Below are 26,745 nucleotides of genomic sequence, written 5' to 3'. Positions count from 1 at the left end.
TACAATAGTTCCAATCTTGGCAAGGTTCTTATTCTCTTTGTGCATCTGTCTCCTTATCTGAAAAAACTTGGAAATAATAATGGTACCTGGTTTCATTCTCATATTTTCAATTTTTGGTTAAACACTTTCAAATGAATGGGCTCTCATCCATTCAATTGCAAAATGTAAAAATCAGCTCCATCTTCCTCCTCCAAAATGTATTCATCTTCTTGAAGCTCCTATTTCTGTAAATAAATACATTCATTCTATGAGCATTTACTGACTGCCTACTATGTAGCAAACGTGGTGGCTAACAATCCAGTTATAAAAGGCAAGATCTTTGCCCTCAAGATGCTTAAAATCAAGTAGAGGCGAGTATGATATGCACTCTGATGGAGTGAAATGGTCGTACTTTCCTTCTCTAGAAAAAGCACTACATTCCAAGACATTAAAGCTTTCCGGGATGAGGTGTTCATATGTCAGTGTTGAAGGTCAAACAAAAGTTAGCTAGATGGAGAAGGGGAAAAAGGACTTTGAGGCCGAGTGAGCAGCATGGCCAAAGTACTGCAGGTGTAACCTGTCACGGTCCATTCTGAGACCACGGCCTTGAGAGCGGGGCTGAGAGAAGCCACAGTGAAAGATGAGGATGGAGTGGGAACTGCTAGGGTCAGGCCACCCGCAGCCAGGGATGCTGCTAAGTGGCCTACTCACTGATCCACACTATGCCCTTTGTCTCAAATGCCCCTTTTCTCCTAACCTATCTCATCCAAATCCTCCTTCTTCTTGGCTTTCTCTTTGAAACATTTTGTCACCTGATCCTGAAGTTACCTCTCTCTTTTCTGAACTTTTAAAGCAATTACTATAAGTATATATAATATGATGATGGTGATAATGTCTTGTATCTGTGGAGTAATTACTGTTTTCAGAAGCTTTTTACCTTTATCACTAAGTTTGATCTGTATTCTAGAATAGGCATCATTTCTTTTAGAGCTACCTTGACCCATTAAAATAACCACTGCTGTACCCTGCCTCTCTAACTAGACTGAAAACTTCCAGTTCAGCAGCTTTGCCTTTGACTTATTTATAATGGCTCTTACAGTGCCTGACATAATGTCTCTTAGAGAATTGGTGTTCAGTACCTGTCTTGACTAAATTTTGATGTGCATTTTATTGAATTCATTAACATTGTGATTCTGTTTTTAGCTAGCATAGTATCAGTTGTTTCATACTTTCTCAGAAATGACTTGGAACTGATATAACTAAGAAATGAAATAAATAACACAATTAAGAATGAAATGATATAACTGTAGGTACATATGTCAGGGCTCTTTTCTATGAACCATTTAGTACCTTAAACCAAGAGGGGAAAAAAAGACACTAATTAATCTTAAAAATTCTAAGTAAGGATCCTTTTGAACTCATTTTTGGTGATATGGCTCCAAATGGCCTGGCACCCTATACATTACTTGCTTATTGGCATTACTCAATAGTTACTAGTATGTTAGGTCAGCAAAACTAACAGGAGCAGAGTTTAATCCTGGTGTATCTAATTAACTGCTAGGACATAAAAAGTAGGACTGGTAACTGCCCATTCCTATAACATCCTCACTCTGCAGTACTCTATGTCTTACCTACTCCTAAGAGATTTCCTTCTGAAATTTTCAGCCTATTCTTTTTTTTGTTAATCCTCACCCAAGGATATGTTTATTGATGAGAGAGAGAGAGAGAAAAACATCGATCTGAGAGACACATTGATTGGTTGCCTCCCATACACTCCCCAACCAGAAACTGAACCCACAACTAGATATGTGCTCTGACTGGAAATGAAACCCACAGCCCACTGGTATACCAGTAGGATGCTCCAACCCACCAAGCCACCTGACCAGGGCTTCAGCCTATTCTTAAAACCCAGACCTCTCAATTAGTTGCTCCATGACCCATGTAGCTTCCAGCTTTCTAGTCCGCAATATATTTAATTACCAAACTGCTTGAGTTGATTCCTTTTAACCCTTTCTTCTGTGTTATACATTTGTCCTTGAAAGCTCTCTGGGGTTAAGTTGGGGAAGGAGGTGTGTGCTTTGTGAACTGGAATGATGCTGTGAACTTGGAAAACTGAGTCAATTGATGTATTTGATTTATTGAGGGTCTTCCCCAAGAAGGTCCACTGATGTAGCTGACAACACAAAGCAATATGATGTTGAAAAGAGGGAAAATAGGATAAAAACAACGGGGGTAAAAATCTGAGATCTAAAGGAAAAATAAAGAAGGTAGGTAAGAAAAAAACCATTGGAGAATTCAAATGTAGTAGAAATCTGGGTAGCCCAAGTCTTTAGAAAGAAGTGCAAACATTCAAAGAAGCCTAATATACCAGGAAGATATGAATAAGCTCTGAAATCACCCAGGTCTAGGGGCAAATCTCAACTCTACTGCTTGCTGGCTGGGTGGCACAAGGTAAATATTTCTTTGAGCCCTAGTTTCTATATCTATAGGTTATGGGTGGCTGTGGTGTGCTGGTATGTGTTTAACAATTGGCTCATTCAATAAACAGACAAATAAGTAAAACTGATTTTTAGTGTTTGCTAATGCCTATAAAATAAATACTCCCACAATGGCTAATTTCAAGCTTCCAATGCACTGTCACTGAACAGAGTTGGGACAGAATCCATAGCAGTACACAATTATATAATATTTTCATCATGCAAATATAATAGGTGTGAATATCTCAAAAGCACAGAGGACAGTAAAATGTGAGAAAATAATAGGAAAAGGATTTTTTGAGTATTATGTTTTTAAATATAATTTTAAATCATGAATATATAATTTTTAATAATGGTCATTTAATAACATCTTGCAAAATTTTATAAAATTTAAGAATCCATCTCAATCAAGCTTTGTTCAGGCATGTGTTCTAGTACTGTTGGCTGTGAGGTCAATGTTAGTGAATTAACAATATATGTTGAGTAGCGTCTTTAACAGAAGCACACATAAAATAAGGTTATCTATTAATCAGTTGATGAAAACATTGTGACCAGAGGCTTGTAGGAATCTAACCCTGTGTTTTTTCTTAGAGCAATGGTTCATGGTAATTTTACAAAACATCACTTCTGTGAATAAGAGGAGTTAAGTTGTATGTACCTTTTAGGGGATGGCTGGATACCTAGCACATTGCCTGGCACTTAGCAGGAGAGCCCGAAGAGGTTTCTACCCTTCCCTTTGCTGGGTTGCGCTGTGCTAATCCAGGCAGGCTCACTCAGAGGCAACCAGAAGTTGTGCCACCGACAAACCAAGTGTTGTTATTGTTGGATGCTCGCCTCCTCCAGAGAGGTGCTTTGGAAATTGCAACCATCCATCAATTCACAGTCCTTGAAATAGATGCCTTTGAACTACACAAAGAAAGGTGCTAAGAGTAACAACAAAAAAGAACTACATTTAGTCAGGAAGTTTGCCCTTCTCCCTAAGGTTCTCCCTGGCTCATAATTGCCAATTTGTCATATTTTTTTTCAAGTTACTTTCTTTGAAGTAACTTAGAGGTTCTTCCTCTCCCAGGTCTCAGCATCCTCACAGCAAAACCTACTTCTCATTCTCTGTCCTGACTTACATTGTTGACTGTGCATTGAATCCTCAGCAACACTTAATCCTTTAATTCTTCCAGTAGCCATATGCCCATCATCCTGCCTTGTCATGTGATGCCCACACCACCTTATTTCTTCATTACTTTTGTCCTTTGTCACCATGTGAAATTACTTGGTGAGCTGAATTGTGTCCCCCAAATTCACGTTGAAGTACCTCGGGAGGTGACTGTATTTGAATATAAGGCTTTTAAATGGGTGATTAGGGTGTGCGGAGAGGTGATAAAAGTTAAAAGGGGTCAAATATATGGCTACAGGAGATTTGACATTGGGTGGTCAACTTACAATGCAAGATACAGATGATGTATTATATAGGATTGTATACTTGAAAACTATATAATTCTACTAACCAATGTCACCCCAATACATTTAATAAAATATTTAAAAGAGGTGATTAAGTGAGGTACCTTTCCTATTTACGCATTCTATGTGCATGCCCCTAAAAGCCTCAGAGATAAATTGTGCATATGAATCAGTGTTTACTGCAGAAGATGAAGAATTTTAACTTTTTGACAAATTATGATATCCTTGAAACTTTGTCTTGTCCCTTTTTGGGGAAAAATTAATGTAATAAAAATTACATCAGTGTTTAAAAATGACCTGATTAAGGTAATGTGAGTAGGGTGGGTCCTACCCCAGTATGACTGCTACCCTTAAAAAAGCAGATTAGGACGCAGACAGATATGCAGAGGAAAGACCATGTGAAGACAGTTGAGAAGGCAACTCAAGGAGACAGCGCTGAGAAGCAGCCAACCCTGCCGACCCCTTCATCTCCAACTTCTGGCTTCGAGGCCTGGAGTCCACAAGTGTCTGTTGTTTGTCAACCAGTCTGGTATTTTGTTATGTAGGTCTAGCAAACTAATATTTCTGGTTTCTTTGTTGTTGTTTTTTTCTTCTCTTAGTAGAGTGTAAGTTCCATGAAAACAAGAACCATATACTTCTTACTCATCTTTCTATCCTTAGTGCCTATAACAATTCTTAGCACCTAGTAGGCTCTTTATAAATATTTTTTAACTGATTGAATGATACAGGTAAGGACCTGAACCTTTGTTGTTTAAGTTATGTTTGGCGATGCAAATGTTTTCATTATTCATTAAGTTGAAAATTAAACAAACCTCTTGCCTGAAGAACTGCTTCAAAACTTAGTAATGAGTTATGCAGCTTAAGGCTTCTCATTCAATTTTTTCACAATGCTGGTTCATTAATTCTCTGGTTCTTCAACACCCTCTCTTCTCAATGCCTCTGTTTGTAGACACTTCTCTAGCCTCAGTCCTGCATCCTCCTCCCCTGATGCCCTTTGTGCCTGGGTCTGGGAAGCTAGTACCACAGGTGGCTTCCCTTACCTGAGTTGGCCACAAACCCCTCATCACCAGTGATACAGACCGGCACCCTCAGCAGGACAATGCTGAGTTCACAAGGAGTTAGAGATGAAGTGCACCCTCATGCTATCTTGCTTCCTAGCAGATGGAACATTAATTGCTAAAACTCATATTCTAGTCCTGGCTGAGTAGCTCAGTTGGTTAGAGCATTGTCCCAACATGCCAAAGTTGCAGGTTCAATCCCTGGTCAGGGCACATACAAGAATCAACCAATGAGTGCATGAATGAAACAACAAAATTGATGTTTATATCTCTCTCCTCTCTCTCTAAAATAAAAAGTAAAAAACTCATATTCTACCAGCACTCTCCTAAATGGGTTCATTGATTGGGCCCTATTTTCCTCTGGGTCCTATGTGAGGCTCCCAGAATACCAAGGGCGGCCCAAGGATGCTTATTCTGTTGGCTCTGGTAGCTCTCTGCTCTCCCTGTGGGAGGCTGACCCCTGCCTCCTGCGGCTCCCTGGGTTCCCCCTGGCAGCTTCCTGTGTTCAGCCAATGAGTGGCATGAGAAAGCAAGAAGAGAGAGATGTCAGGGTGTCTGCTCCCCACCCAGATTTACCGCCCCTGCAGGGTGTCCCTCTCCTTCATGCTACCCACTCTCCCGGCCTCTGGTTAGAGCCAAGGGTGGTATTGGCTTCCCACGCTCGCTGGACTCTGGGTGCCTTTCTATCCTGTGTTTGATCTTGTGATCCTACCCATGCTTCTGAAAGTAGTCCTTTGATTGAAGTTTCTTCAACTCAGCCATCTGACAGTGATTTCTGTTTCCTGCCCAGAATCTGACTGATACAGTCTTTATATAGTTTTTTGACTTTCATGTTTAAGAATGATATAACTTTGGTGTTCTCATGCTATAGCAGCTTTGGGGATAATCAAGGGTGTGGTGCTCAGGCTCCAGGGTGGTGATCTTGAGAGTCTACCTGCACCCTGGCCGATCTGGTGCGTGCCCCCGCGCGGTTTTTCTGCCACCTTTCACTGTGTTGCACTGTCGCCACTGCTCCAGGTGAAGCAAGTGCAGGGCTGGTAGAACCGATTAAGGGGGCAGAAACAACATATGCTCAGGCTGGATGTGGCAGGTGAGACGTGGCTCAGCAACAAGGAAAGGGGACCTAGAGAGAAGCTGAGTTGCATCATGGCTCTTTGGGAGAGAAGCTTATCGAGTAGACTATGCTCTGTGAACAGAAACTGCGAGTTCATGGCTTCCCAGAGTGGTGCCTTTGCTTATTGATTATCTTTTAGTGCCTTGGAGAAATTTTGGTAATTTATGAGAATAACTCATGCTTGGAATGAGATTGTTGTTGAGGGTGGGTAAATATTTACAAGGTTTTTCATAGGGTGTCTGCTTATTTTTCATAATACTGGTGGTGGTGGTGGTGGTGTGTGTGGTGGAATGCCAGTGCTATTTTAATGGCTCTCAAGATTCTAGGTGACATGAGTTTAGAGAAGAAGAAGGCAGCTGGGGAAGACAAAGCAACACAGGATAGAGGAGGGAGAGAGGGTCTAATGAAGTGGGACACAGACCCAGAGAAGTTGATGTCGGCCCAGCTCCTCTGAGGTGTACTGGACACACACCAAGAGGGACAGTTCTGTGTGCGTTATGCTTCGCATTGCTAGTCCTTTAATAATTTGGAAAAATCCATACAGTCTGATATATTTGAACTTCTATCTCTATAAATCATATTTTTTCCAGAAATCAGTAGTCCATAAAACTTAACATTGAAATTCTTATAGCTTAATTTTCAAAGAGATACTATAACATATACATGTTATGTGTATCATTTAAATGTCATGATTTTGTTAAATGAACATTTGTTAAGTAGAGCACAGGGTGAACTGAGGTTCAACAAAAGACCAGGAAAGAAGTTGCAATAGAGAGATTTATTATTCACAGGTCTTGGCGGAAGCATGCTGCAAGGGGCCACATAGGGAGGTAAAGGTGGGGTTCAGACAGAGAGAGACAGGACCTAGGGCACATGCCTTTATTAGGGCCAGTGAGTGGAGTGCTTTGGGGTTCCTGGGCTGAGGCTAGATCAGTTTAAACTGAAGAGCAGGGTTTTGGTGGGCTCCACAGGATTCTTACCTAAGGGGCACATAAGGCATACAGGCACTGGTGGCAGGAGAGACTGTTGATCACAAGGGCTGTTGGGACGATCATATCAGGGACTTACATTTGCTTATGACTCTGTGGGCTGCTGTCCAGGGCATGCAAAATCCGGAGGGGCTGGTATCAATTTCAGGTTCCTCTGCAGGCCACTTGGCCAAAACAAAATGAATGCTGGGGCCTCAATATGGAGAGTGTCTTAGCTAAATTCCCAGTAAAATAGCATATGTAACACACAAAGGTAACATACTTGTTCAGTAATCATAGCAATCATTGGAATTTGAGGAGGCTTGCAAGAAACTGGTAGGACGATGTAAACCCTGAAATGAGTCTTGTCCAGGAAGGTGTGGCCTATCACCCCGCCGAGCTGTGCAGTGCTTACAGAAAAAGGCATTTACACTGTACTCTTAATAGTTATCTTTATTATGAAAGTGTTTCCAAAGTAAAATGATCCTCATAATAACGATTGCGTCCAGAGATCAAGAATGGATAATCATATTTTCATATAAAAATCAGCAAAACAGAGTAACAATACATAAAATAATAATAATTGGCTAACAGCACATCATTCCATTTCTGACAGAGATGCTCGAGCACTGAGTTGTCTTAAGAAAAAAGTAAGGTTTTGCCACCTATCCTACTTCTCACCGCAAGTTGAAAAAAATCAAATCCAAAAGCTAACCACCTTCCCCCTCGCATGACAACAAATGGCTATGGAGATAACGGATTATGTGAGCAAACCAAGAGTTGATGGAAATCATGGGCTTAGCGGCATTGTAAAATTTTGGAAATCAAACTTGGAGGATGTTTTCCATGTTTAAATTAATGAAGCTCTGAGTTTAAGTTCTAGAAGAATTTCTCTTTGGCAACTGATCTTTAAAAACCCCTAATTTTTAAAGGGTAGCTTTACAATGACAGTTAAAAAAAAATTATTGTAGATCCCAAAGAAAAAAATTATGTATCAAATCCATTTTGTCCCACTTAACATACCAATCATAACAACAGCTGTTGTTCCTGGTTTCCAGGCCATGCAAAACACACCAAAATAAGATGCCAAACTTTCATGGCCCCTCGTTAAGAAAAACAGGCTGATGTGGACACACTACTTTATAAGAAAAATGGCATCAGACAGAGAAGGAAGTGTGGGTACAACTGATCCAAAGGTTATCGGGAAATTGATAGCAGAAAAGTGACAATATTCTGGCTTCCTTTTATGAAGAGTTCCAGGAGGCTGAAAGAAATGTGCGTGAATGAGATAAACACCACAGATTTTAGGCTAACAGTCCTTTCCCATCACTTCCTGGGAAATCTCGAGAATGCATAATCTAAAGATTTTTTTAAAAAATTTATTTGATATGATGAGGTCTTCTCTTTTAGGTATATGCATATCTTACTAACAGTTACTTATGTTTTATGTTCTTTAATACAATTTTATCCATGAAAGCCAGCATCTGCTATGCTCGCTCTGAGTGTATGTTCGAGGAATTCCAAAAGCATAAAGTGGACAAATAGATAGGCCTCCTCAGCATCTACTGAGCGCCCCCTAGGGGAGAGTAGGGGACCCTGCACACAAGGGCAAACCACAGAACTTCTGGACTATTAATTACTATGAAGAGCTAAAATGTGGCCATCAGTGCTAATTACTATTTGGTAATTTAAGAATGGTACAATTTCATTTTACCAAGAAAAACTTAAATTGACTCTGGGGACAACAATATCTTTATTAAAAACCTATTCTGCTGCATTTTGCATGACTTCAAGAACTCTTTATGATTATTGAGAGTATTCTTCCATGGACAGAATGCTAGGCAGTAAATGCAGTAACAAGAGCTAACTGCATTTTCTTTTCCCACACAAGTAAACTTCGAAACTGGAAGTGTCTTGTCATCATTTTACCATCAGTCTTTGATCTGATTTTTAAAATTTGAATGTTATTTATCAACAAATCAGGAACCAGTCCAAGACCAAAAAAAAAGTAAGCTAATTGGAATTTCAAGATCTCAAATAGCACATGAACTGTAAACATATAACCTTTTATTTCCAAAGGATTTCTTGAACCTCTCTGGACTTAATGACATCATCACACATACTGATAAACAGAACCTTTTAACACCTTTGGAATTATTTTGTATACTTTCTATACTTCAAATTAAAAAAAAATTCAAATATTCAGGCAACTTTGGCATTAACATTTCCAAGAAAGGGATAAAAAAACTATGAATAAAAAATCATGAACAGGTTGGGAACAATCATAAGTGTCCATAAAGTTCTTTGTGAAGCGCTCTTTTGCAAAGACTCGGGCAAGTTGAAATAAAATCTCAGTTTTTACTTCAGCCCAAATAACGATGAGGTTAAAATACACAAAGTGGAAGATTCAGATCCCTTCTTCCTAAGGTGAAAGCATTCAATTTTCTCAAGTTCAAACTCTACCATATATATACACAGAATGGAAGGTTTGGTAATAGAACGGGACATTTTGAGGTTCTCCCACCATTTTGGCTAAAGGTGAGCTAATCTTATCTCACTAAAGAGTTATGTCTCTCACCCAACTGCGTGCTTGTTTTGGAGAATCAACCTTTCTGCCTAGTTTATCTCTGTCAGATGCATTTCATCATCTGATGGTACCTCAGAGCACCTTTATCTAGCAGCTGAGTAGGAGTGAGATGTTAATAAAAGAAGAGCAATTATATGCATTTTTCCCAACATAATGTTTAATAACCCAAACTACTGATTTTACTCCCCTTTTCTCAACATTCATATGACTAAATTTATAAATGAGAACTGTATTTGGCTTACATGCTGACCTTAGGCCCTCTGTGATCTGGATTCTGCAATATTTAGCTCTGAGGCTAAGAGACTGAAAAGGTTCCATGACTCTCAGTTGTATGGGTGCAATGAACAGGATGTTGAGAGAGAGAGGCAGGAAGTTTCTACTGTATGTAGTAAATGGTTTCGATGAAAAGAATATGGATAATGATGAGTCAGTGATATTTTGGTTTTATCACATTTTTGGAGAAACACACATATACATACATAACCACACATGTATATCATTTATTGACCCAAGGTCAAATTCTACTCAGTTTTCTACTTTTTTTTTCCCCACTAAGAGATATAGGAAAGCTATAACATTAGAGAACAAACTATGCTTTTTCTAGATTCCTTCCAACATACCCATTTGAACCATGGGAAAGTTTGAATGTGACCAGGAGGTAGGAGATATCAACACAGGCTAAGTTAATTAATGGGAAACAACACTCTCACTAGCCTACAGTTGAATTTACAAAATATACCTCCAAAACTATGGCCTGGCACAGGGAGAAGATATCTCACATATTTTTCTCTTTTAGCATTATCAGGTCACCATGGGAGAGCAGTGGACAGAGATATATTATTCTTCACCTCCAGAGGTCTACAAACACCATTTTGATTCATCAAAAAGAACTCTTTGCTCTAAAATGCAAAATGAAATAAAAATCCGTAGATGCATTGGGGACTTTGTTAAATTAATGCCATCATTCAGAGAGGCTCTAAGTATTCCCATTCCTTCTTCTAAGGGACTTTTGGGAAAAACAAAAGATTGTTTAGGTTTTTCTTTGCTAAGGATGGACTCAATTTGCTTCATTTTATGCAATTCTTCTTTAATAATGTACAAGCTAATCTTTTGAAATTGTTCTTTGGTGCTAAAGGGTGTCAGATAATCCAAACTTGAACACTCCGTGGTACTCTGGTTTATCTCAGCCACGGAGAGGACTTGCTCTGCACACTAAAACAGAGTACAATTCACTCTTCTCCTCCATGTTTTAGTTGATAAAATAATAAATTTTCACCCTCTCAAAATTTTTCAGCTATCACATGCTTCCTGGTACTTTTTATTTATCTGCACCTTAGCAGATGTTTAGATGACTAACAAGTACTTTTGATGTTTTATGATTGGTCTTACAAACTCAAACCATCCACAAATTACACTCCTAGACATAGCCCTGTGTTGTGAAATAACATAATAAAGCCCTATATGAAGAATCAGTTGTTTCAATAAACAGGCAGACACATTTTCAAGCCCCTTCAATTACTACTACAAACCATACCAGAAACATACTATTTTGTAACTGGGTGGGGAAGACTTAATATCCATGTGAGGTGTGTGTTTGGAAGGAGCATTCTTTTAATTAGAGGTTGTAAACTGTGAGTACAAACCTGTAATTTAAAAAGACCCGACTAAATTGAATGTCAATGGTTTGGAGCAGCACACTTGGCTCTCTAGGATTTTGCTCTTGTCTGCACTAGGCCCCGATTCACACATTTGTCACCCCATTGTGGCTTTGAACTCTTGTTTTACATGGCAGTCTTTTTGGTCTTTTTGATTTATGAAGAAAGTATTTGTAATACCTTTTTATTCCTGCTCACTAAAAGTTGAAAGAAAGGAGATAAAATCTTTGGTTTCTGGGGATGGTTTTCTTGTCTATACACAATAACACTGCCATCTAGGAGACAATGGAAACTTGTTTCCAGCGGTCTTTCTCATGCCAGTATTGTCATTGTCCAGTCGAATTTTTGTTTTTCTGGCAATAGCTTCTTTTGAGTAACAAATCCTGTAAAGAGAACAGATCTTCAAAGAAGCAAACAAAATGACCCAGGGTGCATTGCTGCTTGAGTAATAGGAAAGGCTTTTGGAGTTCTGTTTAGGAAGAAAAGACAGGTTAAAATAGTCTTTCTCCCAATTGCTTAATTTTGTTCATAAAAATAAAAACATCAAAATCAAATACCAAATAGGGCACTTTCTTTGAAAGCTGCTGTGTAAAGTGCTTTGCTCTAGAGGTGACCTTTGCCAAGTCTTGAAACTCTTCTTTTTTTCTGTCACAAAATATGCTCAGCTTCTTTTTTTTTCATGACATGACACAAGACTGTGCTAATTACGGGGGCAGTGGTGAAATGTGGTTGCAATCAGCTGCTCTCTTTATGCTATTCTCAGATCATGAAACAAATTCCTGACATAAGAGTGACGTCTTTGTAACTATGACCTTAAGCAAATGTCTTCCTTCAGAGCCAGGGCACTGACCTCATAATAGAGAATAAAAAGATCTCTGTAACCTACAGGGTGAATCCCCTACTAGTTATCACACTCATTGAAGACATCTTGGCTGTGTGCACAAGAAATGAAATCTATTCCAAAACAGTTCAATACAAAACAATTTTTAAAAAGCCCTCCAACAACTATACTCTGATATGAGCTGCTAAATGACCATGAAGAGTGACAATTTAAAAACCTAGCTCATCCAGCTTAAACTATAGACTGGGAGATGGTCACAGAGACTACAGGCAATTTCTAAATGGGCACAGACACAAAGAAAGCAAACCTATTTGGAGCTGTATGAGAATCCTGCATTGGGTTTTGCTTGCTCTAAGACTAATTATGCTCCTAGCAGACTGGGCTACAGTAATAGAAATGGGTAGAAGCAGATGGAGCATCTCCCTCAGTGTCATGAACCCAGGGAGTAGAAGGAGTGAGGAAACCCTCTTTTGTCCACAGATTTACAAACAAATACAAAAAAATAAATAATATTCTAAGACAATACAAATGCAAATACTGTTCCCTTGTGTCAATTACATACAGCATGCCTACATATAGAGAATGATAATTCTTCTTCATTCACAGACAGGACATATGGCAGTGCACTATTCAAAATGCTCTGATAATCCTAATTTTTGTTTCTGGTGCTGAGATATTATGAAAGGAACTGCATTTGCAACTTATTAAATACTTCCGGGAACAAATAGTTCACTTTGTTCCAGACTTGTAGTTTTGAGTAATTAATCATCCACGGAGCAAGGGCCAGTCAGGAGATACCCGTTGGTACCACTGGTCCCATTGGTAGTGGTTGCGGTGTGGGGGTTCTTCCCTGGAGGTTCCGAGTCCTCCTCATCTGAGCTAGACTCAATATCACTTCGATCATCCTTGGACACCTGTGGAATACAAGAAGGTGAGTGTATCCAACTCCTAAGGAATCATTAAGGTACAGCATGCTCAGAATCACATGCAATCATATATACAAAGGAAAACAAAATGAATGTTAAAAAATCAAAAAGGATAAAAACTTTGCTATAGCGATAAGTTCCCTTTTACTAGAGATACACAATTTGGGTGACAAAGTCAGTTATTAAGGAATGTGGGCTAAATTTGCTGACTTTTTTTTAAAGATTTTATTTATTTACTTATTTTTACAGAGAGGGGAAAAGTGGGAGAAAGAGAGGGAGAAAAACATTGATGTGAGAGAGAAACATCACACACACCCCAACTGGGGATCAAACCTGCAAGCCAAGCATGGGGCCTGACCAGGAATCAAACAGGTGACCGACCCTTTGCTTTTTGGGACAATGCCCAACCAACTGAGCCGCAGGGTCAGGGCTTGCTGACCTCTTTAAGATACCTTTCTATACTGAGAAGGCATTAGACATGAGTCACACTTTTACTGCCAAAGTGGCCTACTGCAGTAGTGTAATGGCACTGTGGGAAGTTGGTACAAATGAGTCAATTTACACTCTGATGATCACATTATCCTTGAGCATAATTTAAAGTCAGCTCTCAATTAACTACACTAATGGACATATTCGCTAACGCAGTCAAAACATCATTCTTATTTGTCTTTGCAGTGCATTTTTTCATGATTTAATTTGGTTTTCTGTCTGCTAGAATTAAGTAGAAATTTCGTTTTATGTAATACATAATAACTAATGGCAGTAGGGGTATTTTGAGAACTTGCTGGGTGATGGTTAGTTTTAAATATTTCCCAAGGAAAATCTACTGACTGAATCATCATGAATTGGTCCCTATCATTCCAGGGTTCTTCAGTCCTCCAGTCCAATTAAGTAATGAGGATGGTCGCATAAGACAACAGGTATAAACCTATACCTTAATGTAAAGAATGAAAAAATTAGACTGTCTAGCATGGAAGTATGAGGGCAGACCCATAAAAAAACATATTATCTTCTGGAGGGCGGGCTTGTAGTACAGGCTTCCCCCGTGAGGCCAGTGTTCTAGGAACCCATTTGTATCAGTGCATCAGCTGGTGTTGTTGTGAGAGGCTGTGTTCAGCTTCAGTGAAATTTTTTGAAGACTCTTTCAACACATTTGCCCATTTCATGGCAGGTGATTTATGAGCTCACCTGCTCACACTGTGCTAAGTGTTTAGCAGTTTTTGACTGAAAACAGCAAGACCCCAATGCCCAACCCTCCCTATTCACCTGACCTCACCCCAAGTGACTTTTTCTTTCCCCCAGATGAAAATAGCCTGCAAAGGGAAACATTTTGCTGATGTGGAAGAGGTGAAACAAAAAATGGCAGGAGCACTAAAAGGCATCAAAATCGATGAGTTCAGAAACTGTTTTGACTAGTGGAAAAAGATGTTTTGATAGGTGCATTGCACCAAATGGGGAGTACTTTGAAGGTGACTGAAGTTTAAACATGTAAGAATAAATACACAATTTTTAAATATATTCTGTTTTTGGGGGTCCTCCTTTGTAATTTCGGGAGAAATTAATGAAATACACTATTGCTTTTAATATTAAATTAGTTTGAACCTCCTACTCTATAAGTCTAAATTATGGTAAGCATTTTTACCCAAAAGGCCTTAAGACCTTTGAGAAACTGAGCACCATTTAATAACTTTCTAAGTGGGGTGGCAGCAGGGACTTGGTGGTCTGGCTTCATAGAACTTTCCCCAATCTAGTCACCTGCTATTCTCTGGGAGGTGGGCTGAGGAGGTTGGCAAAGTCTCCTGGGAAATATATCAGAACTAACTGGGGGATATTTTCACATCACGTCTTTTCTGTGCCACCACTACTCCCCACCTTGAGAACCCTGGCATCCAGTGCTCTTCCGAGTGAGAAGCCACCATTACTGAGAGAACATCACCTCTGTTAGCTGCGAGGGGACTGGAGATGACGAGTAAATGGCCTAAAAATGGACCTTGCTCCAGTGCCACTTGAGATGAGGCTAAGCTCACAAGGACCATCTCCAAGAAGATTTAGATACTGAAACATCAAAACAACTAGATTGTAAAGACACTTTAACTTAAAACCCATGGTCACAAAGATGGCACTATAGCAGGGCTCTGCTTCATTTAGAAATCCATTAGTCATAAATTAAGCTGCTCACAGAAAAGAAAACTCCAGTTTCAGAGAGTGATTAATTTACATTTGCATGATTAGTAAGATTATTTTAATTGCACTGGGGAAAAATAATCTATAGCTATGTTACCTTCAAAGAAAAGAACAATTTAGAATATCTTAAAATAACCCCAAAATGGAGTCCACAACCAATGGCTGTGAACCTTACTGTCCTAGGTGAGCAGTAAAAACAATGAAAATATTATGAAATATGAGATGTGGAATAAAACTAATGATCGTCTCTTCGTAACATTGAAGGAATAAATTGGAGAGAGGAGAATACGTCTGCTAGAAATAGCAATGCGGTAAGGACACAGGTAATCTAATCATTGCTCCTTGTATCTTCAGTCATTGTTATCCTCCTGACAGTATTGTACATGCTGACTTAATCTGCATCTGGATGAGAACAGGAGCATTTTTAAAATAGAAATACATACTAACTTTAAAGAGTAAGAGGTCACAGGAAAAACAAAACAAAAAACTTTTGTTTATAAACAATGCATCAATCAAAATAGTTTGGATTTATTTTTATTATATTTATTGGAGTGACATTGGTTCATAGGGTCATACGGGTCTCAGGTGTATGTTTCTATAATACATGACCATGTGGAATTACATAGTAAGAGCTGACACTAAGAACTGGCTTCATAGCACGTGACTAGGTGCCTGGAGCCCTTCTGTGGGAGGGTCAGCTGTTTCCCTCACCGAGGACAAGGTGGTTTGTTAAGTGCTGCCCTGTGGTCCAGTGCAGACCAGGCAAAGGAACTAATGCTAAGCACTTCATTCGGGATCTTGTTGCTCCTCTCCCCAACGTAGTCCTCCTTCTTCTACTTCACTTTGGTCTATTTCTGTTTGTTAAACACTGATGAAAAACATCCTCTGCTTCTCTGTGGGAGCATGCAAAGTTTAGCGGAATGCAAGCTTACACAGAAGGACATGAACTGAGCTGTTCCCAGTATCCCTTTGCAGCTGGTGGGAGCCATACCTCAGTTAGAGCCTCCAGCCAGTGCCAACAGATTAGACAGAACAATATGCATGGAAACAAAAGCATCTGAGTGCCCCTCCAGCAGCCTAACGTGGCACCCAGGACAAGGACAGAGAGAGTGGTGAGACACTTACATGTAAAGGGTTCCACTTCCCAGCCTTCCAGGGTGGCAGAAGGAAGAGAACAAACAACGAAAATAAGAAAATGTCATAGAGAACGTTCTAGGGAAGTCACTGCTCTACACAGAAGGGTTGGGGCTCAAGAAGGTTTATTCAAATCAGTCTAATGAGTCCATTTTTTAACCAAATAGATTCAATTAAGTTTTATTGGAAAAGGCATAAATGGTCATATTGCATGAAGCAAGCCTTCTTATAAGAGCAAAGAAGTTATTAAATTTCTGTTCAGTATAAGTATAATCAGAGAAGAACCAAGGGAGACAGAGAGAGGGAAGAAACACAACAAATAATATATTATTAAAGATGAAATTACAAATGCAGATCACTGGGAATCATCATCAGTAAAGCAATGACTTAAAAAATGAACTAAATAGAAGACAATAGACATTTGGTTTGTGTTTCTAGGAGACTATGTTAAATTTTGAAAAAAATGTCAATTCTAATGAAATTTGAAATAATAAATAATGTTCTTGTTGATTCAGAGCAGATAAGTAACATAATTATCTGGGACATACCCGAAATGGTGAATTTTATCTTACCTTGCCTTTTGAAATAGCTTTGCAAGCTATTTTTACGATCAAGTAAGACCAGAAGCAGTTCAAGCCTAGTACTAGCAACAGCAGGAGGTTAAAAACCCACCAGGAAGGATAAGGTCCAACGATTTCCCAACTTTCAAATAGTGTGGTATTTAACACCCTAAGGAAAAGGAGAAAGGCATCATTGAACACAACTTTTTACGTTGCCTGCAGAGAAACTCCAGTACCTGCACACAAGCAGAAAGTCACCAATACCCACAGACCACTCCCTCCCCTGCAAGGCTGGCCAGGTCATCACCTGGACAATTCCCCTGGTGGCAAACATTCATTCTGATTCTAGCTTGAAGAGTGTCCTTATGCTCCCCATTTCCTTTTGTCATCATCTCTTCCATTAATTTCCATTAAGTTTTTAGTTGTGATTCTATCTCTGTTTGCTAAAAGGCTTTTGAAGTTGCTTTTGGTCCTCAAATAAGCAAGGAATACTACTCAGTAACATTATACTCCAAGAAAAAAGGATGAATTAATTTCAAAACCACTAGTTACGTTTAAACCACATGCCTCATACAATGGGAGCTAGAATATACTTAAGTCCTATTTCCTGTCCTCAAGTGGTTTATATATAGTCTTGTAGGGGAGCCCCTAGAGGGTTCTTAATTTTGTAAGCCTTCCCCTTGGAAAGAATTGACAATTGAAAGATATCATTTTGAACTGATGCCTTGACATGAGTATTAGAAAGATGTTAAAAATTATTAGAATATAATGAATGTACTTAGTTTTAAGAGTGTGTACCTGAGGTAGGCAAAAGTACATGAAGTAACTGATTCTCTCTGTAATGCACCATCAGGACCAGAATGGAGCAGCCACCTGGGCAGGTGGTACATGAGAGCTGGTTTCAGAGCTTGGTTTCAGTGCTTTCCTGCTGTGTCTGCTCTCAAGACTGTGGAAGTTGACTCATGACTTCTGGGCTCAGATTGCTGCCACAGAGAACAATACCCACAGAATTTTGGTATCCCTCTTATTGCCTTGCTTTTCTCCTTAGCTTACTGTAGGGCTGGTTTGGCAATCTAAGAGCATTGATGAAACTCATCTAAGTGTATTTCTACCATCTGCCACAGCAGTGCTTCACTGGGACCCCACAGGAGAGGGTAGGTGGCAATACTTGGTGACTAAGGGGGAGCGATGAAAAACTCTTGAATTTAAGACACAAACCACTCTTGCAAGAAGAGAAAGCATATACGCAGATGATTTTTAAAAAGAAAGAGTGTCATGAGTGCTTTGAGAGAGCTTAAGAAAAGTACTTTATGACTCCACAAAAGAAAAACCCACTGTTGCAGTTGGGATAAGATATAAAGAGAAAAAAAAATTGACATAATAGGTTCCCTACCCCCTATTTCAGCAACCCACCTTTATAGACCAGAACGAGAACAGAGTGTATCTCTAACCCTGCCACACTAGTTGTCTCTCAAGAACAATATGCACGGATATTAAAATATTAAAATCAATAGTGTGGAATTGAATTTGACAATCCATTGGAAGTTTATAACTCTATGCTGTAATAGTATTCGTTCTGGTGGAGGGGGACCAATATAGGAAATCTATTAATATAATATATCATATATCTATAGATCAAATGGGTATAAATCTAATTATTTCAATAGCAATGAAAGACATTTGGTAATGTTCAATTCTACATTGCTGATATGTAAAATTTAGGACCCATAGGATTTATTTAATATGATTTTTAAGCAACTCAAATCAGCAGTTGTTATCAGATTTAAGAAACACCAATTTTGCCTCCATAATCATGAACAAACCACAAAGAGCCAACATTACCATTATTACTTAACACTATTCTGGAAGTTCTGGCCAGCAAATATGGTAGAAAGTCAAAGGCTCCATTTTAAATATGTAGACATTAAATCTTTATAACTGTTTTAAAAACAGCAAACAATCAAAATTTCCAATAATAGGAAATGGTAAAAAAATTAGTTTTCATTCTTAATACAGAAATTACAGAGTCATTTTGAGTATTAAACATGTTTAAAGGGTTTCTTATGAAAGAGAAAAATACATATCTTCTCAACTCCATAAACATATGCTTATATACACACAAAAAAGGAATAATACTTCCTTGAAAAGAATTAATCAAAGCCATTATAAACTTTCTTTGATGAATTAGAGATTATGTATATTTTTCTCTTTGCATTCTTCTATTTTCCAAATCCATGTCAAATAATTAGAAAAAAATACAAGTTATGTGTAAAAAAGGAAAAATCAGGATAAGCCTATATTATTGCCTTGTTTATTACAACAATAATTCTACTTCAAAACTACCTCTGCTTCTTGACATACTATTAATTTTGACATCGGAGAGAATTTAATTTGAACAGAAAGAGGTCCTGTAGAAATAGCAACAATGGTTGCATTATGCTATTTATTATAAATCAGCCTTTGCTGGATTATAGGTTAAGAACATTTCTCACCATTACACTTTGTTTGGCTTAATTTGCACAGAGTGCCATGCAGTCACTGGTGACATGCATTCACGTTAATTTCTGCAGTGTTGCAGTAAATTCACAGGCTTTACCATGACTATCTGTGGTACCTCTGAGATGCTGCTCAAAAGTAATGGGATTTCTCTGAAAATTTAGTTGGCTGCCTGCAGAGACACTTGGGAAAATACAATGAGTGAACTGAATGGATGCATCTTTTAGTGAGAAGCTTGGTAAGAAAAACAATGTATTAGGGATTTGGCCTGGGAGAGAGAGATCATTATGTCACCTGGGCTCTGAAATAAACCCAGGAAACAGGGACTCTTTTTTTCAAGCCACAAAATTTCGAATAAGAAAACTCTCTCTCTCTCTCTCTCTCTCTCTCTCTCTCTCTCTCTCTCTCTCTCTCTTTTTGTGGCAAACTATTAAAACGGTGACTCTGGAATTTTATCCTTTTCTCAGAGGTTGGGGTTAGGAGTTTTCACCTTCATGCTGACATTGCAAACCTCAGGTAACAGAGTTCTAATGAGTGGTTATTTCGAGGAAGGATTCTGGGAGGGGTCAGGAGGGAGGCTACCGGGATGCTGGAAACATCCTATAGCTTGGTTCAGGTGGTGATTCTATGGAGCACATAAATGTAAACATTTACAAAGGTAAAAGTGTAGCTAGCTGTACACTGAAGATTTAGGTCTTGTACTGTATATGTGAATTATGCCTCAATAAAATAAAATGGAAAAAAGTACTCCGTGGGGCAAACACTGGCAGTGTGCAACTTCTGGCCTGCGTAATTACTATACCAGTGTCCTTCCACATCCCAGTACTCTGTGCTTAACATGTGGCTTCTAAGAAAACAGACCCTCCCTTCCCCCATAATAGCCTACAGCATTAAACCTCCTACAGCTACTCAAATAAAGTGGTGGAGAGTTTGTATGTATAAGATCCCAGAAAGGACCATCTTGCTTTTCTTACTGTTGGGCTCACTTTACCACTAGATGGCACATCATGCAAGTAACCAGACATGCTCACTTAGGTCTCTTCTGCCAGAACCTTCTGCCAAAGTGTGGGCCTCAGCACAGAAACCCCCTGCTCTTCAGGTCACACCCTCCCTTCTAAGAATCCTGTCCAACAATGGAATGAGAGGCTCCAATCCACACTCCTTTCTTCCCGCAAAATTCTCCAAAGAAATGGATGCCTGTGTAACTCACTGGTGACCTGCAGATGTACTGGCCATCCCCCCACCCCCCACCCCGAGGGCTCAGCCTTGATGGCTTACTTTAATGGATGTTTAATGAATCATAAGAATTTAATCTGACTATGCCTGATAATTATTTTCTTTCATGCATACCTTTAATGGGTGCTTCATCTTAAATTTGATTATTACAGAGTTATTATACAGGGTATATGAAGTAGGGGGAGAGGAGATGCATATATTCATGCAGAAAAGTTTACAATTTTTCTTTTAAGTAAAGAAAACACACTCTCCTTTTACTATGATACTTAAGGCCTTACTCATCAATATTCTAAGCATCCATGTGACATCTGCTTCCCCCAAGCGTCAGAATTCAGGACAGCTCATAATGTCACACAGCACAGTGCAAAAGGATCTTCAATAGCATCTCATTCAAAAAAGCTACAACCAGGGCTGCATTTCTTCATTCTTAATCCTGAGTGTCAACTTAAAGCTGATAATCTTTAATGTGTAAAGTTAGACGAACAGTCTTTCAGTAGATGTTTGCGATGAGACCATGGCCCACGGCAAACACAAACTTTGCCTGCGCCCCTTCTCCCCTCTACTCCCACCAAAGACCTTCTCCTGAGTCTTGGGTTGTCTATTTCTGGAATGACCTATATAAAAATTACAGCAATAATGAGATTCATATCACATATATAAAGAGAGCCAAGAGTGCTCTCCTAGGAGAGCTAGGGTCAGAGTGTCACTTTGAGGTGCACTACGTAACACCAGTGAGGGTCCCTTAAAAAGAAAAATCTGTTTTGCAATCAAATCTAGGGCATTCTTTGCTGAGTGCTTTTGAATGGCCTTGACTTTGCTTTCCCAGACAAACCTTAATATATTCATGATGTGTGTTTCTCTGGCATATATTTTCATTTGCTCTACACAAAACATAAATGAAAAATAGACTCTACCTAAAGATTATCGATAATCTCCTGACATGTTTTGTTCATTTAAAAGTAAATGCTGATAGAAAAGCAATTAAAATTTACTCTGAACAGAAACCACTGGCACTTAACACCTTATAAAGAGTCAGTTCTTTAACTCACTGTTATAAGCAAATCTTTGTTCCAGTTTTGTAAGGTAGTAAAAGCTCCAGGACTAAGCAACATTTTGATGAAGGGCTGGGTAGTCAAGGCTGCTACGCGCTTGCAATGTCCTTTGAACAAGCCAGGCCCACCTGCAGCTCAGATTTCTCCACAACACTGGTGTTTGCCAGAAAATTCTCTTTCAGGAGGGTGGTTTCACATAGAAGTGATTTCTCAGTATAAATGGCCCATGGACACGGACAATGGGGTAATGGGGTGGGGATGGACTGTGGGAGAAGGTGTGGGCAGGGTGGGGGGTGAGCAATGCGGGAAAAAGTGGGACAATGTAATAGAAAAAACAAACAAAAAAAAACAGATAAATTAAAAAAAAGAAAAAAATAAGTGATTTCTCTATCCCTAACAGGAAGATAAACTTGAACACGGATGAGCCATCTGTCTTTCATTTAGCGGTGGGCACATCAGTCCTGCTATATTCCTATCCGAGTAAGATATGGGGTCAATTCATTTATTTTTACTTTTAAGACACAGACTGGCCAGACTTAGCCGTTGGTCCTTTATATCACAGGAAGCTTGTAACTGGTGATGTCCTGGGTGGGGCAGGAGTTTTTCTCAAAATTAGCCATTGCCCTCTTGGTGCCCTATTTCCTGTCTGTCTACCTGAATCCCCAAACCCTTGGTCTGCCTCTCTAAGTTCCTGATCTGCCCACCATGTGAGTCCTCTGGCCAAGTCCTTCTGGGTATGTCCTGATTTCATTGTGCTTGTTTTCAGCCCTCTGCCTAGCTCTTTGCTGCCTACATGCCCCTAAAACAGACTTTTACTTGGTTCTCTGTCAGTGCTCTTTATTGAGTTATTACTATGTGCTGGGCACTGTGCCAAACACGTTTTGTACCGTGTTTCACTTAGTCCTTTCAATATTCCTGTGACATCCCTATATAGTAGATACTTAGACTAGCTAGTATTTATTTTATGCTAGGAACTGGGCTCAGGCTTTTTCTGCGCTAACTCATTTAATCCTCATGAACTAAGTGCAATGGGAAAATTTATTTTTTAAGTGGGTACTATTATATCTATTTTACAGATGAAAAAACTGAAGCACAGGGAGTGTAAGTAACTTTCCTAAGATCAAATCTAGCAGGCAGGAGTGAGCTGGGATTTGAACCCACCTGTCTACTGGTCTGGACACTCGGGCCCTATTGCTTCTAAGCTCACTCTGTGCCCAGCCCTCCCAGACTTTTCTTAGTTCTTCACCCTTGGCCCATGCACAGAGCCAAGCCACCAGCACATGATGGAAGAGGAAGGACACTACCACATCTGCTGCTTTAGCTTCTGTGCTCCCCTCGACCCGTCTTTCCTTTCTCCTGTGATTTTTATCATTTGGCCTCTTAATCTGGTTTCTGGTAGCTGTGTGAGGCCCTTTGTGTTTAAATGACCCAATTGGGCTTATTTAACTGGTTTCCCCATTTTGGCCCACCCCATTCAACTCTTGTCTCGATAGAATGATATTCACTACTGAATACCGTATAATGCCTTTCACTACTACCCTGTCATGTCTGTGAACTATTTAAGATTTAAAATCAAAGTATCTTTCTAAATTCAGCTCAGAATGTGAGAGAGCCAGCCCTGTGCCCTTTTCTCTGGTTCTCTCTTTGGAAAAGTTGGGGCATATGGATGTCTCCAAATATTCGTTACTTCAAAAAAAAAAAAGGTTCAATAAAGCTGAAGCCTGCTGGGCAGGTAGGAATCTGAGAGAACTGAGACTCCAGGGTCACATCCTTCCAGTTTTCTGAGAGGATAAAACCTCCCTCACACCATCAGAGGGGCAGGTCTGAAGACCAGGATCTGAAGCCTCCCCAGACCTGTATGTGCTTCCCTGAAGGGCTGCTTTTGCTCTAATCCTTTGTAGGAACCATTCCTAACAAGGCCAATGATGGGCCAAGTGCCTCTGGGCCAAAGTGGAACGGATGCCTCATAGCTTGTCCCTGGGTTTCTTTGCCTTTTCTCCCTTTTCTGTTCTCCTGGGGATTTGAACAGTAATTTTTGTAGCCATGAGAGAAAACTAAAACCACACACATACCAATTTGGAACTCTGGTTGTGAAATTTTTTGTTTTAGCTTTGCAGGTTCGGAATCAATGAACTCAGCTTAAAGAAGAAAAGCTCAGCCTTTCCTGGAGTTCATGAACTTGTCCCCGAGGGACCCCACTGAGCTCTGACAGGGAAGCGGAGACGGGAGGTCTAGCGGTCTGGTAGGAAGATCTCATCTAGAGTGTGGCTATTTCCGACAGGAATTTTGAGCGCTGGTCTAGTTTCTGGCTTTTGGGGAGTATATTCCATTTTGGCTTCTCCTACAGGTTGTTGCTGGAGCCTGGGCCATTTGTATTTTTCATATTAGCTATTTAAATAGCAACTTCTGTGTGGGAAAGGCATTTAGGTCAGAGGAGCCTGCAGTGTGGCCGTTGCTTTGAGTGCAGCCCCGGGAGCGAGGTGGGCCGTACACTGCCCAGAGAAGGCAGTGAGGCACGCGGCATCCACCCCATGCCTACGTTCTGGCACTGCTACCGGGGAATTTAAAATGAGCATCTCTGGAGATGAATGGTAAGGAAGCATCAGTAAAACATGTCACTCTCTAGTCCATTGAAGGATTTGTTTTAAGAGAGCTTGAGTAATACTGTCATTGGAAAGATGTTCAGAGAATGCTTATGTTTATTAGATTGAATCTCATTACTAACTTGTAAAGTTGAAAGAAAGGGCAGATACAATGCCAACTTTTTTTTTGTCAGGAGATCAAGATGCCCAAATAGTATTTAATTATGCAAGATCACAATATTACAGTTTTTGTTTTTAGTCTAAGCACATTATCTTCTGGTCTCATTCTCTCCCTCGCTTCAAAAAAGCTATATGAAAACAGGGGTGTTATACTCTTGATAAACCTTTCGGCAAATAAGAGCTCAAAGGAGGTTCAGAAGCCATTATGTCCTGGCTGTCAGGCTGGCAAGACAGGAAGAAGGCTGTGCCTGTGCGTTCTAACTTCCCTTGAGTCTGGGCTCAGGGAGAATCTCAGCATTTCATCATTCATGGGTCAAATCCAACCTATTTTGTTTAGTAGAAGCGTGAAGAGAATCGGTGTCATCTTAGAAACCGTGTGTGTAGCATAGGTATCAGAACTTCAGGTCAGTCCTGCCTTTGTCTGCCTTGAAGCCTGTTTGTGAGAAATCTCTGCCATATCAAGGAGGCAATAGAATTTTCCAAAAAATTCTGAAAACCAGACAATGGCCCTTTGAGAAATGCACGCACACTCACCTAGCATGCACTGACCAGCTGGTAGGTCCAAAAAGTAAGTTCGAGAGTATGTGCTGTTCCTGGTCAACAGAGCCTCCTTCCACCTCCTTCCTGACTTCCTCAGTCTTCCATCTCTTGTCTCCATAGCTCTGAGACTCTGACCACAGTTGCTCCTGGGTCTCTGCATCACACATTCCCATATGGTCTCCCCTATGTGTGCTGCTAGCAACCCCCCTCCCCAAGAAATTCCGACTCGTATGATGTACCTGCTCCAAGTGTTCCTGTCCTGACTCTGTGCGCACCCCCCACCCCCCACCAAGCCACACCAACTCCTTCCCTCTTTGCCAAAGGTGAACAGAGAGGAAAAGAAGGGGTAGGAGAGAGAGGAAAGAAGAGGGTAGTCTCTTACCCCTACCCAGGTTGTACGAAGCCTCTCCTCTAGTTAGCTCTGAGTGTTGCATTTCTAAGCACCTAATAATGAGCCACGTTGCATTGAATTTGACTGACCTTACCTCTGAGAAGTGTTACCAGAACCTTATTCACCTCTATGTTTTACTTAAATACTTCCAGGGTTCAATCTTCAACTTTATCTTAAAGAAAGGTCCTGAAAATTTTGGAACTCTTGCTTTGAAAAGAAAACATATCACAGGTCTGCAGTTGAGAGAAATGTAACTGCATTTGCTTCTGGTTGGCAGGAGAGATGCAGAAGACATGTCTTTAACAAAGACTTTCTTTTCTAGAGTAAGTCTGAGTTGGTAAAACCCAGTTGTAAGATGCTGAAAATCACTGGAAACAAGTAAATAAAAAAGGGATGGGGGAACCCTAGGAGAGTGAATATAGAGAATCAGAAGAAAAATTTGCTTTGCAGGCTTCAACAGTATAAAAGAAAAATAACAAATAGGAAACTAAACATATTGAATGGTAACAAGGCAATTGACCAACAAAAACATTTATAATCATAGCATTCTGGTTAAAAAAGAATTGAAATAATGTTAATTATTGAAATAATTTCTGTAGAACAGACATGCTTGAGAGTATAGGTGGGAAGTGAGCTTACTTGGAAAAGAATTGATAGTACTGATTATGATAATTGAACTAAAAGTCAGAATACTGGAATTTTAGGCTGTTTCTGCCTTCCCTGGCCCTGTGAGGTTGTGTCTTTTTTTCCCCTCAAGACTAAGTTTTCTCATTTACAAAAGAAGAGCCTAAGATGAAATGATTACTAAAAGTTCTTTGTATGCTAACATAAAGAGCTTTATGAATACTTAGGTTTTCAGATTTACCTAAAATTTTACTTTTTCTGATTATTGTCTCAATATATAAGACACTTAATAGGTACAGATCCATTCTTCTCAAGTAATTCATATTCATTTCTCTAAATTTAATAACCAGACAACTAATACCAAGAAAACAAGAGGGAAGATTTCACATTGTTTTGTTGTACTTCTGGAAATACGGGGGTAAGTAAGAAAGTAGAAAACCAGGGGAAAAAGCATAAAAGCCCATCTTCAGGAAGGAACCAGTGGAGGGTATAAGGCCTTGGATAAGTGTTCTATTCATGAGAGCAAACCTCTGCATACCTCTGCCTCCGCCACGCACTGAAACAGCGTGCAGAGCTGTAGCCGTCAGCAGCAGGACGTTTAATTCAGACTACAGTAGCTACGGGGATTCCTTAGTAAGCACTCGGCTTAGGTTCATTGCAGCCACCAGCCACATGCCAAGCCCCTTGCTCATAGCCCATCAGTAGC

General features: G+C 39.7%; 1 protein-coding gene across 3 annotated transcripts in view; it reads right to left on the bottom strand.

Moving 5' to 3' along the window:
* Positions 1-7,486: 7,486 nt before the first annotated feature.
* Positions 7,487-26,745, bottom strand: part of CERS6 (ceramide synthase 6) — a 288,817-nt gene continuing 269,558 nt past the window's right edge. The window contains exons 9-12 of one of the 3 annotated variants that reach the window (XM_090280493.1): positions 16,951-17,107; positions 16,370-16,393; positions 11,474-13,048; positions 7,487-8,315 (exon numbers count right to left, since the gene is read on the bottom strand). In XM_090280493.1, the coding sequence (XP_090136619.1) occupies positions 12,896-13,048; positions 16,370-16,393; positions 16,951-17,107 (334 nt within the window). In that variant the 3' untranslated portion in view covers positions 7,487-8,315; positions 11,474-12,895. Of the gene's footprint in view, positions 8,316-11,473; positions 13,049-15,801; positions 16,138-16,369; positions 16,394-16,950; positions 17,108-26,745 lie in introns of those variants that run through there. The other 2 variants (XM_090280496.1, XM_090280500.1) reach the window with 2 other exon arrangements.

Source organism: Furipterus horrens, unplaced genomic scaffold, assembly GCF_987537825.1.
Source record: "Furipterus horrens unplaced genomic scaffold, mFurHor1.1.pri manual_scaffold_1, whole genome shotgun sequence".
Classification (NCBI taxonomy): domain Eukaryota; kingdom Metazoa; phylum Chordata; class Mammalia; order Chiroptera; family Furipteridae; genus Furipterus; species Furipterus horrens.
The sequence above is the reverse complement of the archived record's forward strand: the minus strand, read 5'-3'. Positions and strand labels throughout refer to the sequence as shown.